Source organism: Taudactylus pleione, unplaced genomic scaffold, assembly GCF_031769625.1.
Source record: "Taudactylus pleione unplaced genomic scaffold, aTauple2 ptg003540l, whole genome shotgun sequence".
Lineage (NCBI taxonomy): Eukaryota > Metazoa > Chordata > Amphibia > Anura > Myobatrachidae > Taudactylus > Taudactylus pleione.
In genome coordinates, this window is record NW_028287882.1 from 23,477 (window position 1) to 36,793 (window position 13,317).

General features: G+C 47.1%; 1 protein-coding gene, 4 non-coding genes and 2 pseudogenes across 5 annotated transcripts; all 7 read left to right on the forward strand.

Moving 5' to 3' along the window:
• Positions 1-102: 102 nt before the first annotated feature.
• On the forward strand, positions 103-293 carry LOC148430613 (U2 spliceosomal RNA). Its single transcript, XR_015877387.1, has one exon. It is a non-coding gene; the product is annotated as a U2 spliceosomal RNA (small nuclear RNA).
• A 1,400-nt stretch (positions 294-1,693) lies between these two features.
• Positions 1,694-1,884, forward strand: LOC148430614 (U2 spliceosomal RNA). Its single transcript, XR_015877388.1, has one exon. It is a non-coding gene; the product is annotated as a U2 spliceosomal RNA (small nuclear RNA).
• A 1,400-nt stretch (positions 1,885-3,284) lies between these two features.
• On the forward strand, positions 3,285-3,475 carry LOC148430615 (U2 spliceosomal RNA). Its single transcript, XR_015877389.1, has one exon. It is a non-coding gene; the product is annotated as a U2 spliceosomal RNA (small nuclear RNA).
• A 1,400-nt stretch (positions 3,476-4,875) lies between these two features.
• LOC148430616 (U2 spliceosomal RNA) lies at positions 4,876-4,975 on the forward strand (annotated as a pseudogene).
• A 670-nt stretch (positions 4,976-5,645) lies between these two features.
• LOC148430617 (uncharacterized) lies at positions 5,646-6,914 on the forward strand. The gene has a single exon (XM_088466565.1). It carries the CDS (start codon positions 5,661-5,663, stop codon positions 6,912-6,914), a length of 1,254 nt encoding a protein of 417 aa, XP_088322691.1. The 5' UTR covers positions 5,646-5,660.
• A 3,838-nt stretch (positions 6,915-10,752) lies between these two features.
• Positions 10,753-10,927, forward strand: LOC148430618 (U2 spliceosomal RNA; annotated as a pseudogene).
• Positions 10,928-12,327: 1,400 nt separating this feature from the next.
• LOC148430619 (U2 spliceosomal RNA) lies at positions 12,328-12,518 on the forward strand. Its single transcript, XR_015877390.1, has one exon. It is a non-coding gene; the product is annotated as a U2 spliceosomal RNA (small nuclear RNA).
• The last annotated feature ends 799 nt before the right edge of the window (positions 12,519-13,317 follow it).

Sequence of the window (13,317 nt, forward strand, 5' to 3'; positions counted from 1 at the left end):
GAGGCCGCTCTTCATAGATTATTGGTGGCTGCTCTAGCATTCTCCTTGATTGTGTGAGTCAGGTCAGAACGGAGCGTGTTTTTTCCGTGCCCTTAATGGGTTATCGCTTCTCGGCCTTTTGGCTAAGATCAAGTGTAGTATCTGTTCTTATCAGTTTAATATCTGATACGCCCCCTATCTGGGGGCCATATATTAAATGGATTTTTAGAACAGGGAGATGGAAGAAGAGCTTGCTCTGTCCACTCCACGCATTGACCTGGTATTGCATTACTTCCAGGACCGGTGCACCTTTCCTAAACTGTTATCCAAAAATAGAAAAGAACTATTTAACTCTTTCGTTTCACTTTGTTTCATTCTTACAGATTCAACAAACTAGTCTTTTGCCTGTGTCTGCACGTCATGCAATCAAATGACAATACCACCACCTGCTGCGCCTCCTGCACTCACCTGCTTGCACTTTGGCACTTCTTAACACTTCATTTGGTTTATGTACGTAACTACTGAAAATAAACAAGATCTGTTTATTTGGTGTCGTCTCGTCTGCTGCCTTATTGTGTCTACATTTGTTTTTCTCCATTTAGGCCTATGTCTGGGATTGAACCCAAATTATATATCATTGGAGTTGAGTTGCAGAGTAATTTGGAAATCAATTGCACAAAGAACGTATTGCATAATGAACGTATGCTACAGTTTGAGCTCTGATTTTCCAACCCACCCAGGTGATGCCACATTTAGATTTTGAATTCGTTTGCGTCTCTTTTTCACTTTTTTGGCACCAAGAAGTGTCAACCAACCACACGGATAGATTGAACTTTTGCACATGGATAGATTGAACTTTTGCAGTCGTGAATTGGCCATCTTTTCATTTGGACAACTTGAATATTTTGCAAACTTTGTCCCCACATAGAAATTTGGGAGACTAGGTTTATGCTTAATCATTTGAAATTGGCGCTCATTTGGTCAAGCAATTTGTTTCCAATAAATGGTTTTGTTACGGGTTTAAATGTGCCTCTTTCGGCATCGTGCGACCATCAAGAAACCTTTTTGGGTCCCTATTTGCAAGGACAATCAATTGGAGAAAGCATCTCGTGGTCTGTGTCTCCCTCCAATGGACCTCAGCAAGCAAGTGCAATACTTGTAAACATCAGAACACACTGACATCAGAGTAGAATGTTGGTTGTTTGAAAATTAGAATGAGAATGCACCAACATTCTGTGTTCTGACTGTCAACATTCTCTTCTTCCTGAACATTCCGTAGACACTGTGAACATTCCGAGCAATGTTTCTGAGCATTTCAATGAAGGGTTACACTGTCTAATAAACTGCAGGGACACGGCTCGAAGAAAGGAAGGCCGCAAAGCGTCTTTTGGGTGGGTGTGGCAGAGGTTTGCAGGAGGCGGTGCCAATGCAAATCATGCAGCTAGCAAGAGAGTATGGGAAAGAAACCCAAAGCACTTCTGCTTGTAACTAAGCTATGGTAAAGGCAAGTGGTGGGCAAAAAAAAAAAAAAAAAAAAAAAAAAAAAAGGCCCTTGCTGTGGGTCAGTCATTGCAGTAGCTGGAAGCACCTTGGACAGGGCCGCAAGCAGCAGGAGGCCGCTCTTCATAGATTATTGGTGGCTGCTCTAGCATTCTCCTTGATTGTGTGAGTCAGGTCAGAACGGAGCGTGTTTTTTCCGTGCCCTTAATGGGTTATCGCTTCTCGGCCTTTTGGCTAAGATCAAGTGTAGTATCTGTTCTTATCAGTTTAATATCTGATACGCCCCCTATCTGGGGGCCATATATTAAATGGATTTTTAGAACAGGGAGATGGAAGAAGAGCTTGCTCTGTCCACTCCACGCATTGACCTGGTATTGCATTACTTCCAGGACCGGTGCACCTTTCCTAAACTGTTATCCAAAAATAGAAAAGAACTATTTAACTCTTTCGTTTCACTTTGTTTCATTCTTACAGATTCAACAAACTAGTCTTTTGCCTGTGTCTGCACGTCATGCAATCAAATGACAATACCACCACCTGCTGCGCCTCCTGCACTCACCTGCTTGCACTTTGGCACTTCTTAACACTTCATTTGGTTTATGTACGTAACTACTGAAAATAAACAAGATCTGTTTATTTGGTGTCGTCTCGTCTGCTGCCTTATTGTGTCTACATTTGTTTTTCTCCATTTAGGCCTATGTCTGGGATTGAACCCAAATTATATATCATTGGAGTTGAGTTGCAGAGTAATTTGGAAATCAATTGCACAAAGAACGTATTGCATAATGAACGTATGCTACAGTTTGAGCTCTGATTTTCCAACCCACCCAGGTGATGCCACATTTAGATTTTGAATTCGTTTGCGTCTCTTTTTCACTTTTTTGGCACCAAGAAGTGTCAACCAACCACACGGATAGATTGAACTTTTGCACATGGATAGATTGAACTTTTGCAGTCGTGAATTGGCCATCTTTTCATTTGGACAACTTGAATATTTTGCAAACTTTGTCCCCACATAGAAATTTGGGAGACTAGGTTTATGCTTAATCATTTGAAATTGGCGCTCATTTGGTCAAGCAATTTGTTTCCAATAAATGGTTTTGTTACGGGTTTAAATGTGCCTCTTTCGGCATCGTGCGACCATCAAGAAACCTTTTTGGGTCCCTATTTGCAAGGACAATCAATTGGAGAAAGCATCTCGTGGTCTGTGTCTCCCTCCAATGGACCTCAGCAAGCAAGTGCAATACTTGTAAACATCAGAACACACTGACATCAGAGTAGAATGTTGGTTGTTTGAAAATTAGAATGAGAATGCACCAACATTCTGTGTTCTGACTGTCAACATTCTCTTCTTCCTGAACATTCCGTAGACACTGTGAACATTCCGAGCAATGTTTCTGAGCATTTCAATGAAGGGTTACACTGTCTAATAAACTGCAGGGACACGGCTCGAAGAAAGGAAGGCCGCAAAGCGTCTTTTGGGTGGGTGTGGCAGAGGTTTGCAGGAGGCGGTGCCAATGCAAATCATGCAGCTAGCAAGAGAGTATGGGAAAGAAACCCAAAGCACTTCTGCTTGTAACTAAGCTATGGTAAAGGCAAGTGGTGGGCAAAAAAAAAAAAAAAAAAAAAAAAAAAAAAGGCCCTTGCTGTGGGTCAGTCATTGCAGTAGCTGGAAGCACCTTGGACAGGGCCGCAAGCAGCAGGAGGCCGCTCTTCATAGATTATTGGTGGCTGCTCTAGCATTCTCCTTGATTGTGTGAGTCAGGTCAGAACGGAGCGTGTTTTTTCCGTGCCCTTAATGGGTTATCGCTTCTCGGCCTTTTGGCTAAGATCAAGTGTAGTATCTGTTCTTATCAGTTTAATATCTGATACGCCCCCTATCTGGGGGCCATATATTAAATGGATTTTTAGAACAGGGAGATGGAAGAAGAGCTTGCTCTGTCCACTCCACGCATTGACCTGGTATTGCATTACTTCCAGGACCGGTGCACCTTTCCTAAACTGTTATCCAAAAATAGAAAAGAACTATTTAACTCTTTCGTTTCACTTTGTTTCATTCTTACAGATTCAACAAACTAGTCTTTTGCCTGTGTCTGCACGTCATGCAATCAAATGACAATACCACCACCTGCTGCGCCTCCTGCACTCACCTGCTTGCACTTTGGCACTTCTTAACACTTCATTTGGTTTATGTACGTAACTACTGAAAATAAACAAGATCTGTTTATTTGGTGTCGTCTCGTCTGCTGCCTTATTGTGTCTACATTTGTTTTTCTCCATTTAGGCCTATGTCTGGGATTGAACCCAAATTATATATCATTGGAGTTGAGTTGCAGAGTAATTTGGAAATCAATTGCACAAAGAACGTATTGCATAATGAACGTATGCTACAGTTTGAGCTCTGATTTTCCAACCCACCCAGGTGATGCCACATTTAGATTTTGAATTCGTTTGCGTCTCTTTTTCACTTTTTTGGCACCAAGAAGTGTCAACCAACCACACGGATAGATTGAACTTTTGCACATGGATAGATTGAACTTTTGCAGTCGTGAATTGGCCATCTTTTCATTTGGACAACTTGAATATTTTGCAAACTTTGTCCCCACATAGAAATTTGGGAGACTAGGTTTATGCTTAATCATTTGAAATTGGCGCTCATTTGGTCAAGCAATTTGTTTCCAATAAATGGTTTTGTTACGGGTTTAAATGTGCCTCTTTCGGCATCGTGCGACCATCAAGAAACCTTTTTGGGTCCCTATTTGCAAGGACAATCAATTGGAGAAAGCATCTCGTGGTCTGTGTCTCCCTCCAATGGACCTCAGCAAGCAAGTGCAATACTTGTAAACATCAGAACACACTGACATCAGAGTAGAATGTTGGTTGTTTGAAAATTAGAATGAGAATGCACCAACATTCTGTGTTCTGACTGTCAACATTCTCTTCTTCCTGAACATTCCGTAGACACTGTGAACATTCCGAGCAATGTTTCTGAGCATTTCAATGAAGGGTTACACTGTCTAATAAACTGCAGGGACACGGCTCGAAGAAAGGAAGGCCGCAAAGCGTCTTTTGGGTGGGTGTGGCAGAGGTTTGCAGGAGGCGGTGCCAATGCAAATCATGCAGCTAGCAAGAGAGTATGGGAAAGAAACCCAAAGCACTTCTGCTTGTAACTAAGCTATGGTAAAGGCAAGTGGTGGGCAAAAAAAAAAAAAAAAAAAAAAAAAAAAAAGGCCCTTGCTGTGGGTCAGTCATTGCAGTAGCTGGAAGCACCTTGGACAGGGCCGCAAGCAGCAGGAGGCCGCTCTTCATAGATTATTGGTGGCTGCTCTAGCATTCTCCTTGATTGTGTGAGTCAGGTCAGAACGGAGCGTGTTTTTTCCGTGCCCTTAATGGGTTATCGCTTCTCGGCCTTTTGGCTAAGATCAAGTGTAGTATCTGTTCTTATCAGTGCTGACTGACTGGACTGTGACTACACTCGGGCCCCAGAGGACCTGCTGCCGCATTTTTTCTGGACCTGCACCGGCCGAGGAAGCTGAAAGAGGACTGCTGAGAGGAAGAAGGATTCGACTTGCCGAGGGTTAGACTTGCTGCTCTGCCCTCTGAAGAAGCGACTGCCAAGCTCCGACCAGCGTCCCCCAGACTGCCGACTGCGACGAGGAAGGACTACAAGTAGCAGAGGGTCAGACTTGTTTGCTCTGCCCTCTGTGAAACCGACCTCCGACCAGCGACGACCAGACCCTGCGACGAGGAAGGACTTCGACCAGCATTGGGCTAGACTTGTTTGCTCTGCCCTCTGCGAAGCCGTCTCCCGACCTCCGACCAGCGGCGACCAGACCCTGCGACCGCGACGAGGAAGGACTTCGACTGGCATTGGGTTAGACTTGTTTGCTCTGCCCTCTGCGAAAGCGACTTCCGACCTCCGACCGCCGCAGACCCTTCTCCAGCCCAACTTCGACCCCGGGCAAGAAGCAGGAGAGATGGCCTCAGCTGCCCCCACCCCGGTGCCAGCCTCAGCCTCCGCTCCAGCCACCTCTGCCAGGAAGAAGGCGGCAAAGAAGGGACCGAAGCCGGCCGAAGCTCTGCCCGACCAGGTCCCATCCACCTCCACCGCCCCTCCAGCAACAGCCCCCGAGAAGCCCAGCCAGACCCAGCCCAAGGGTACCCCAGCCTTGGAGCCCTGGATGAGGCAGACCGTCGTGATGAAGCTGAAGGAGGTGGAAGGAAAGATGCCGGACATGACGACGGAGACCTTCGGCAAGAAGATGGTCCTTGAGCAGGGGTTCTCGACTGCTGAAACCCTCAGCATACAGAACTACATCAAGGGCATCTTTTACGTGACCTTTGCCTCCATTGCAATCTGCAAGAGGTACTGGGAAGCGGTGAAAGCGGCGAGGCCTGAATCCCCTTTCTCTCGCTTTGTGGGCAATTGCCCTATTCAAAGAGAGGAGAGGCGGGTGACGGTTTCAATGCGGAACCCACACACGCCTGGCAAGGACATCGCCACTTTCCTGGGCCGTTTCTGCACGGTGATCAAGGAGCCCTCCAAGATCCTGGACAGGAATGGCTTCTGGACAGGCAAGTGGGCTGTCATCGTCAAGCTCCTAAAAGACAACTGGAGCCCCGATGGAGTTGTGCACCTGCCACAGTTCTTCTCCCTGGGCGCATCTGCAGGATTTCTCAGTTATCCGGACCAGCCGCGGATCTGCAAGACCTGCGGTGGGAAGGACCACATTGGGAGAGACTGCAAGGTGGCAGCCTGCAAGAAGTGCAAGGTGGCGGGACACGACACCAAGGATTGCCCCACCCAGAAGACATGCAACCTCTGTGGGGAGGTGAACCATGTCTACAGAGACTGCCCCAATAGGGCAAAATCCTATGTGGCAGCAGTGACTGGACAAGGCCAGCAGAGGCGCCAGGAGGGTAAGAAACCTTCCATCCCCACCCCACCCCCCCGCACCCGTCCTACCCTTCCTACCCCACCCCTTCCCACCCATCCTACCCCACGCCCTCCTCCCACTGTGACAGCAACTCCCACCCCCACTGCTGGCACAACCCCTCCCCCCTCTCCCTCCCGCTCCCTTCTCCATCCCACTGTCTCTTCCACCCCCCCTGTCTCTCTCCTCTCCGAGGAAGAGTTTCCCCCTCTTGTATCCTCTGCAGGCACTCAACAGTCGAGCAGGAAGCGAAAGGAGTTTGACAGCCCAGCTGCTGACCCCGACCCTTCCAAGAAGTTGGCGGTAGAACAGGTCGAGAACCCTCTTCCACTAGAGGACGAGATGGAGGCGATGGTGGAAAGCCTCGTGGAGGAGGTAGTACCTGACCTGAATGCTGACAACTTAATCGAACAGCTGATCCAGAGCTGTATGCAGCCGCCCCAACAGGGCGACCCAGCAACCGTTCAAGAGGAAGCACCGCCCGACAAGAGTGGTAGCTAAATGTATTTTCCGTGTTCTAACCTTTTTTCTCCCAACTAATGGTGTCTTTTTCCCTTTTTACCATTAATGTGAGGAGTATTAAGGATAAGTTTAGAAGACAGTCTGTGTTTGCATTTTTAGATACTCAGAAATGTGATGTTTACATGTTGCAGGAATGCTCTATTCCTTTTTCCAGGTCTTATAGACATCTGGGCCGGCAGTGGTCTCACGGTCCGTCCTATTGGTCTGGTGGGGGTGAGTGTAAGTCTGCAGGGGTCGCCATTCTTATTAGGGGGAGCCTCTTCACACTAGATTCTGTTCAGGAGCTCGTCTGCGGCAGATTGCTTATCGTAGACGGCTCCTGGGCAGGTGAGCCTATTAGGCTAATCTGTGTGTATGCACCCCCTGGTAAGAACGAGCGTTTGGAGCTTTTCCAGACCCTGCGGCTGCAGCTCGCAACCACTAGGGCAGTAGTGATGGCCGGAGATTTCAACTGCCCCATGGAAGAGGATGGACGCAGCACCTGCAACACTGCTAAGCTTGATTTGACATCTAAACTGCTCATAGAAATGGTAACCGAAGCTTCTCTGCGGGATGCTGTGGGCTCCATGGGGGCTGGCTCCGTGAATTACACGTGGAGCCGCCCCGATGGCTCGGTGCATTCCCGCATTGACTTTGTGTTTACCTCTAGAGCAGTGAAGCAGAACAGGCATGCTATGGTTCCCTGCTTCTTCTCTGACCACAGAGCCATTCTCTTCCAAGGAGACCTGGGCAATGGTTTTCCTCCTGGCCCAGGCTCCTGGAAGTTGAACTGTGCTCTGCTGGAAAGGGAGGAGGTGCTGGCCGAGCTGAAGGATGCCTACATCACATGGAAGAATGATAAATGCTATTTTGAATGCATGAGTGATTGGTGGGAATATGTTAAGGCTAACATTCGCAGTTTCTTTCAGGTCAAAGGAAGACAACAGGCGTGCGACCGAAAGAGGAACTTCAAGGGACTGCAGAGACAACTGCAGTCCCTGCAGGACCTCCAACGGTGCGGCTGGGACGTGAGAGATGATCTGGAGGAGACCAAAAAGAGCCTGAAAGGGCACTTCGAGGAGGAATCCAGACGCATCGTCTTCCGTTCCAAGGTGGAGAACCTGGAGAAGGGTGAGAAATGTAACTCTTTCTTTTTCAGGAAACTCCACTCTGGCCACACGCCCCTGACTGAGCTGCGAGATGAGACCGGTATTCCCAGGCAGGGGAAGGAGGGCGTCATGAAGGTCATCACGGACTACTATGGCGACCTCTACTCCCCAAAGACGACGGACAGTACTGTGGCTGATGAGTTCCTGTCAGGTATCACTAACACTATTGATCCTGCAGGTAAAGCAGCCATGGATGCTCCCTTGGTGTTGGAGGAGTTGCACTCTGCCGCTAAATCCTTTAGGCAGGGCAGGACCCCGGGCAGTGATGGTCTCCCAGCAGAGCTCTATGTAGCGCTGTGGGACCTCATTGGCCCGGACCTGCTCGAGCTGTACAAGGAGATGGTGGTGGAGGGCAAAATGCCTCCTTCACTGAGGGAGGGACTGATCACGATCTTGTATAAGCGTAAGGGGGAGAGATGTGAGCTGAAAAATTGGAGGCCCATCTCTCTCCTGAACGTGGACTACAAGATCCTGGCCAAGGTACTTGCCAACAGGCTGAAGGCTGTCATCGGACAGATCATTCACCCGGACCAGACCTGCGGCATTCCTGGCCGCAGGATTGCAGATAGCCTTGCCCTCCTCAGAGACACGGTCCATTACATCAAGGACCGGAACGTGCATGCGGCTCTGGTCAGCCTTGACCAGGAGAAGGCCTTTGACCGTGTCTCACATGAGTTGATGGGTAGGGTCCTGCAGAGGTTTGGGCTTGGTGAAATGTTTTGCACGTATGTTAACCTGATGTACCTTGATATTCACAGCTCGGTGTTGGTGAACGGCTGGAAGACTGACCCCTTTCCTATTCTATCTGGGGTCAGACAAGGCTGCCCTCTTTCACCTCTTCTTTTTGTTTGTGTTATAGAGCTCCTGGCTGTATGCATCAGACGGAAACCAGAGATCAGAGGGGTCATCGCACCGGGTCCAGACCGTAGAGAGGCCAAGTGCTCGCTGTACATGGACGACGTCACTGTCTTCTGCGCTGACCAGAGTTCGGTGACAGCACTCGTCCAGACCTGCGAGAGCTTCGGCCGAGCTTCAGGGGCAAAAGTCAACTGCGGGAAGTCAGAGGCTATGCTGTTCGGGCAGTGGCACCTGTCATCCTCCGCTCCATTCCCCTTTGCTGTCAAGCCGGACTTCATCAAAATTCTGGGAGTCTGGCTTGGTGGTGAAGGTGCGGCCCTGAAGTGCTGGGACGAAAGACTTGCCACTGTAAGGCAAAAAATTGGACTGTGGAGCCTCAGAGACCTTACCATCGAAGGAAAAGCACTTGTACTGCGCAACGAGATCCTTCCCGTTCTGCAGTACACAGCGCAGGCCTGGCCACCTCTGGTCACGGTCTGCAGGGCCATCACAAGGGCAGTGTTTCACTTCATCTGGGGCTCCAAGATGGACAGAGTAAAGCGGACAGTTATGTACAAGGAGCCCCTCAAAGGTGGAAAGGGAATACCAGATATCCCCACCATGCTGCGAGCCTTCTTTGTTTGCAACTGTATCCGCAGGACTTTGTGTGAGACTGATAATGACTCTGCAGGAAACTCCATGTCTCGCTTTTTCCTCCTACCCCTTTGGAGGGCCCTAGGCTGGGCTAAGTGGGACAGCTCCATCCCTTACAACTGGAACACTCCCTGGTTCTACCTGGACGTGTCCAAGTTTGTGAGGGAGCACCAACTGGAGGGAGTTAAACCTGACTTGTGGAAACCAAAGACTATCCACAAGCTCATCAGAGCAAAAGACGTCATGGAGCCTATTCCAGGGCTCCCTTCAGCAACTGCCAAGCAGGTATGGGACAATGTGGCCTCCAAAAGGCTCACAAATAGACACAAGGACATGTCATGGATGGCAATCCAAGGGGGTCTGCCCCTAAGGACATTCATGCACTCCCGTAACCTGTGCAGGTACAGACATTGCCCCTGGTGCATCTCTCACGAGGAAACAGCTATGCACTTGTTTTGGGACTGTACTTATGCACAGTTGTTGTTAGATGCCCTGGAAAATGAACTCAAAGACTGTGTGCCAAGGAGCAACCTTTCGTACCACTCGGTACTTTACGGACTGTTTCCTGGCACCCACACCTATGGGGCAATCCAGGAGGCCTGGCGCCTTATGAACTGTGTTAAGGACGCTTTGTGGCTTGCCAGGAATCGCCTCATTCTGCGGAGGGAGAGGATGTCTATCCAGGACTGTCGCAGGCTGATTCACAGCCTGCTAAGAGACTATTCCATCATGGACAGCCCTGAGGAAGAAGAGGACTAAACCCCCCTTCTTCTGCCCCCTCCCCCCATGCTTGATTGTCCAACAAGGACTGGGACAGTGGCCCCTTCCCCCATTTTTCACAGAGACTGATGTTTTGTTGATATGTCTTTCTATTTATTTACCCTTCCCATATATGTGTCTGTCTTTCAATAAAAACTTCAGTTCTGTGATTCCCCCCTCCCTTCCCCTCTACCCTCCACACCCATAGACCTTGTTGATTGTTGTTTTTGTTTAAGTAGTGAATGAATAATGCAAAGTATTATGTATAGTATAGGATGCCTTGTGCTATATGTTTTGCAATGCATTATATTGTATGTTTGATTATGTTTGATAGTGTATTGGGTTTAGGCTGTGCTGCGACACAGTACACTTGTATGTGTGATGTATGTATGTTTTTTGCCATCTTTATGTTAATAAAGAATGCTTTTTTCAATCAAAAAATCTGTTCTTATCAGTTTAATATCTGATACGCCCCCTATCTGGGGGCCATATATTAAATGGATTTTTAGAACAGGGAGATGGAAGAAGAGCTTGCTCTGTCCACTCCACGCATTGACCTGGTATTGCATTACTTCCAGGACCGGTGCACCTTTCCTAAACTGTTATCCAAAAATAGAAAAGAACTATTTAACTCTTTCGTTTCACTTTGTTTCATTCTTACAGATTCAACAAACTAGTCTTTTGCCTGTGTCTGCACGTCATGCAATCAAATGACAATACCACCACCTGCTGCGCCTCCTGCACTCACCTGCTTGCACTTTGGCACTTCTTAACACTTCATTTGGTTTATGTACGTAACTACTGAAAATAAACAAGATCTGTTTATTTGGTGTCGTCTCGTCTGCTGCCTTATTGTGTCTACATTTGTTTTTCTCCATTTAGGCCTATGTCTGGGATTGAACCCAAATTATATATCATTGGAGTTGAGTTGCAGAGTAATTTGGAAATCAATTGCACAAAGAACGTATTGCATAATGAACGTATGCTACAGTTTGAGCTCTGATTTTCCAACCCACCCAGGTGATGCCACATTTAGATTTTGAATTCGTTTGCGTCTCTTTTTCACTTTTTTGGCACCAAGAAGTGTCAACCAACCACACGGATAGATTGAACTTTTGCACATGGATAGATTGAACTTTTGCAGTCGTGAATTGGCCATCTTTTCATTTGGACAACTTGAATATTTTGCAAACTTTGTCCCCACATAGAAATTTGGGAGACTAGGTTTATGCTTAATCATTTGAAATTGGCGCTCATTTGGTCAAGCAATTTGTTTCCAATAAATGGTTTTGTTACGGGTTTAAATGTGCCTCTTTCGGCATCGTGCGACCATCAAGAAACCTTTTTGGGTCCCTATTTGCAAGGACAATCAATTGGAGAAAGCATCTCGTGGTCTGTGTCTCCCTCCAATGGACCTCAGCAAGCAAGTGCAATACTTGTAAACATCAGAACACACTGACATCAGAGTAGAATGTTGGTTGTTTGAAAATTAGAATGAGAATGCACCAACATTCTGTGTTCTGACTGTCAACATTCTCTTCTTCCTGAACATTCCGTAGACACTGTGAACATTCCGAGCAATGTTTCTGAGCATTTCAATGAAGGGTTACACTGTCTAATAAACTGCAGGGACACGGCTCGAAGAAAGGAAGGCCGCAAAGCGTCTTTTGGGTGGGTGTGGCAGAGGTTTGCAGGAGGCGGTGCCAATGCAAATCATGCAGCTAGCAAGAGAGTATGGGAAAGAAACCCAAAGCACTTCTGCTTGTAACTAAGCTATGGTAAAGGCAAGTGGTGGGCAAAAAAAAAAAAAAAAAAAAAAAAAAAAAAGGCCCTTGCTGTGGGTCAGTCATTGCAGTAGCTGGAAGCACCTTGGACAGGGCCGCAAGCAGCAGGAGGCCGCTCTTCATAGATTATTGGTGGCTGCTCTAGCATTCTCCTTGATTGTGTGAGTCAGGTCAGAACGGAGCGTGTTTTTTCCGTGCCCTTAATGGGTTATCGCTTCTCGGCCTTTTGGCTAAGATCAAGTGTAGTATCTGTTCTTATCAGTTTAATATCTGATACGCCCCCTATCTGGGGGCCATATATTAAATGGATTTTTAGAACAGGGAGATGGAAGAAGAGCTTGCTCTGTCCACTCCACGCATTGACCTGGTATTGCATTACTTCCAGGACCGGTGCACCTTTCCTAAACTGTTATCCAAAAATAGAAAAGAACTATTTAACTCTTTCGTTTCACTTTGTTTCATTCTTACAGATTCAACAAACTAGTCTTTTGCCTGTGTCTGCACGTCATGCAATCAAATGACAATACCACCACCTGCTGCGCCTCCTGCACTCACCTGCTTGCACTTTGGCACTTCTTAACACTTCATTTGGTTTATGTACGTAACTACTGAAAATAAACAAGATCTGTTTATTTGGTGTCGTCTCGTCTGCTGCCTTATTGTGTCTACATTTGTTTTTCTCCATTTAGGCCTATGTCTGGGATTGAACCCAAATTATATATCATTGGAGTTGAGTTGCAGAGTAATTTGGAAATCAATTGCACAAAGAACGTATTGCATAATGAACGTATGCTACAGTTTGAGCTCTGATTTTCCAACCCACCCAGGTGATGCCACATTTAGATTTTGAATTCGTTTGCGTCTCTTTTTCACTTTTTTGGCACCAAGAAGTGTCAACCAACCACACGGATAGATTGAACTTTTGCACATGGATAGATTGAACTTTTGCAGTCGTGAATTGGCCATCTTTTCATTTGGACAACTTGAATATTTTGCAAACTTTGTCCCCACATAGAAATTTGGGAGACTAGGTTTATGCTTAATCATTTGAAATTGGCGCTCATTTGGTCAAGCAATTTGTTTCCAATAAATGGTTTTGTTACGGGTTTAAATGTGCCTCTTTCGGCATCGTGCGACCATCAAGAAACCTTTTTGGGTCCCTATTTGCAAGGACAATCAATTGGAGAAAGCATCTCGTGG

Coding starts and splice junctions, on each gene's coding strand:
- LOC148430617 (XM_088466565.1), top strand. CDS start 5,661: ATGAGGCAGACCGTCGTGATGAAGCTGAAGGAGGTGGAAGGAAAGATG.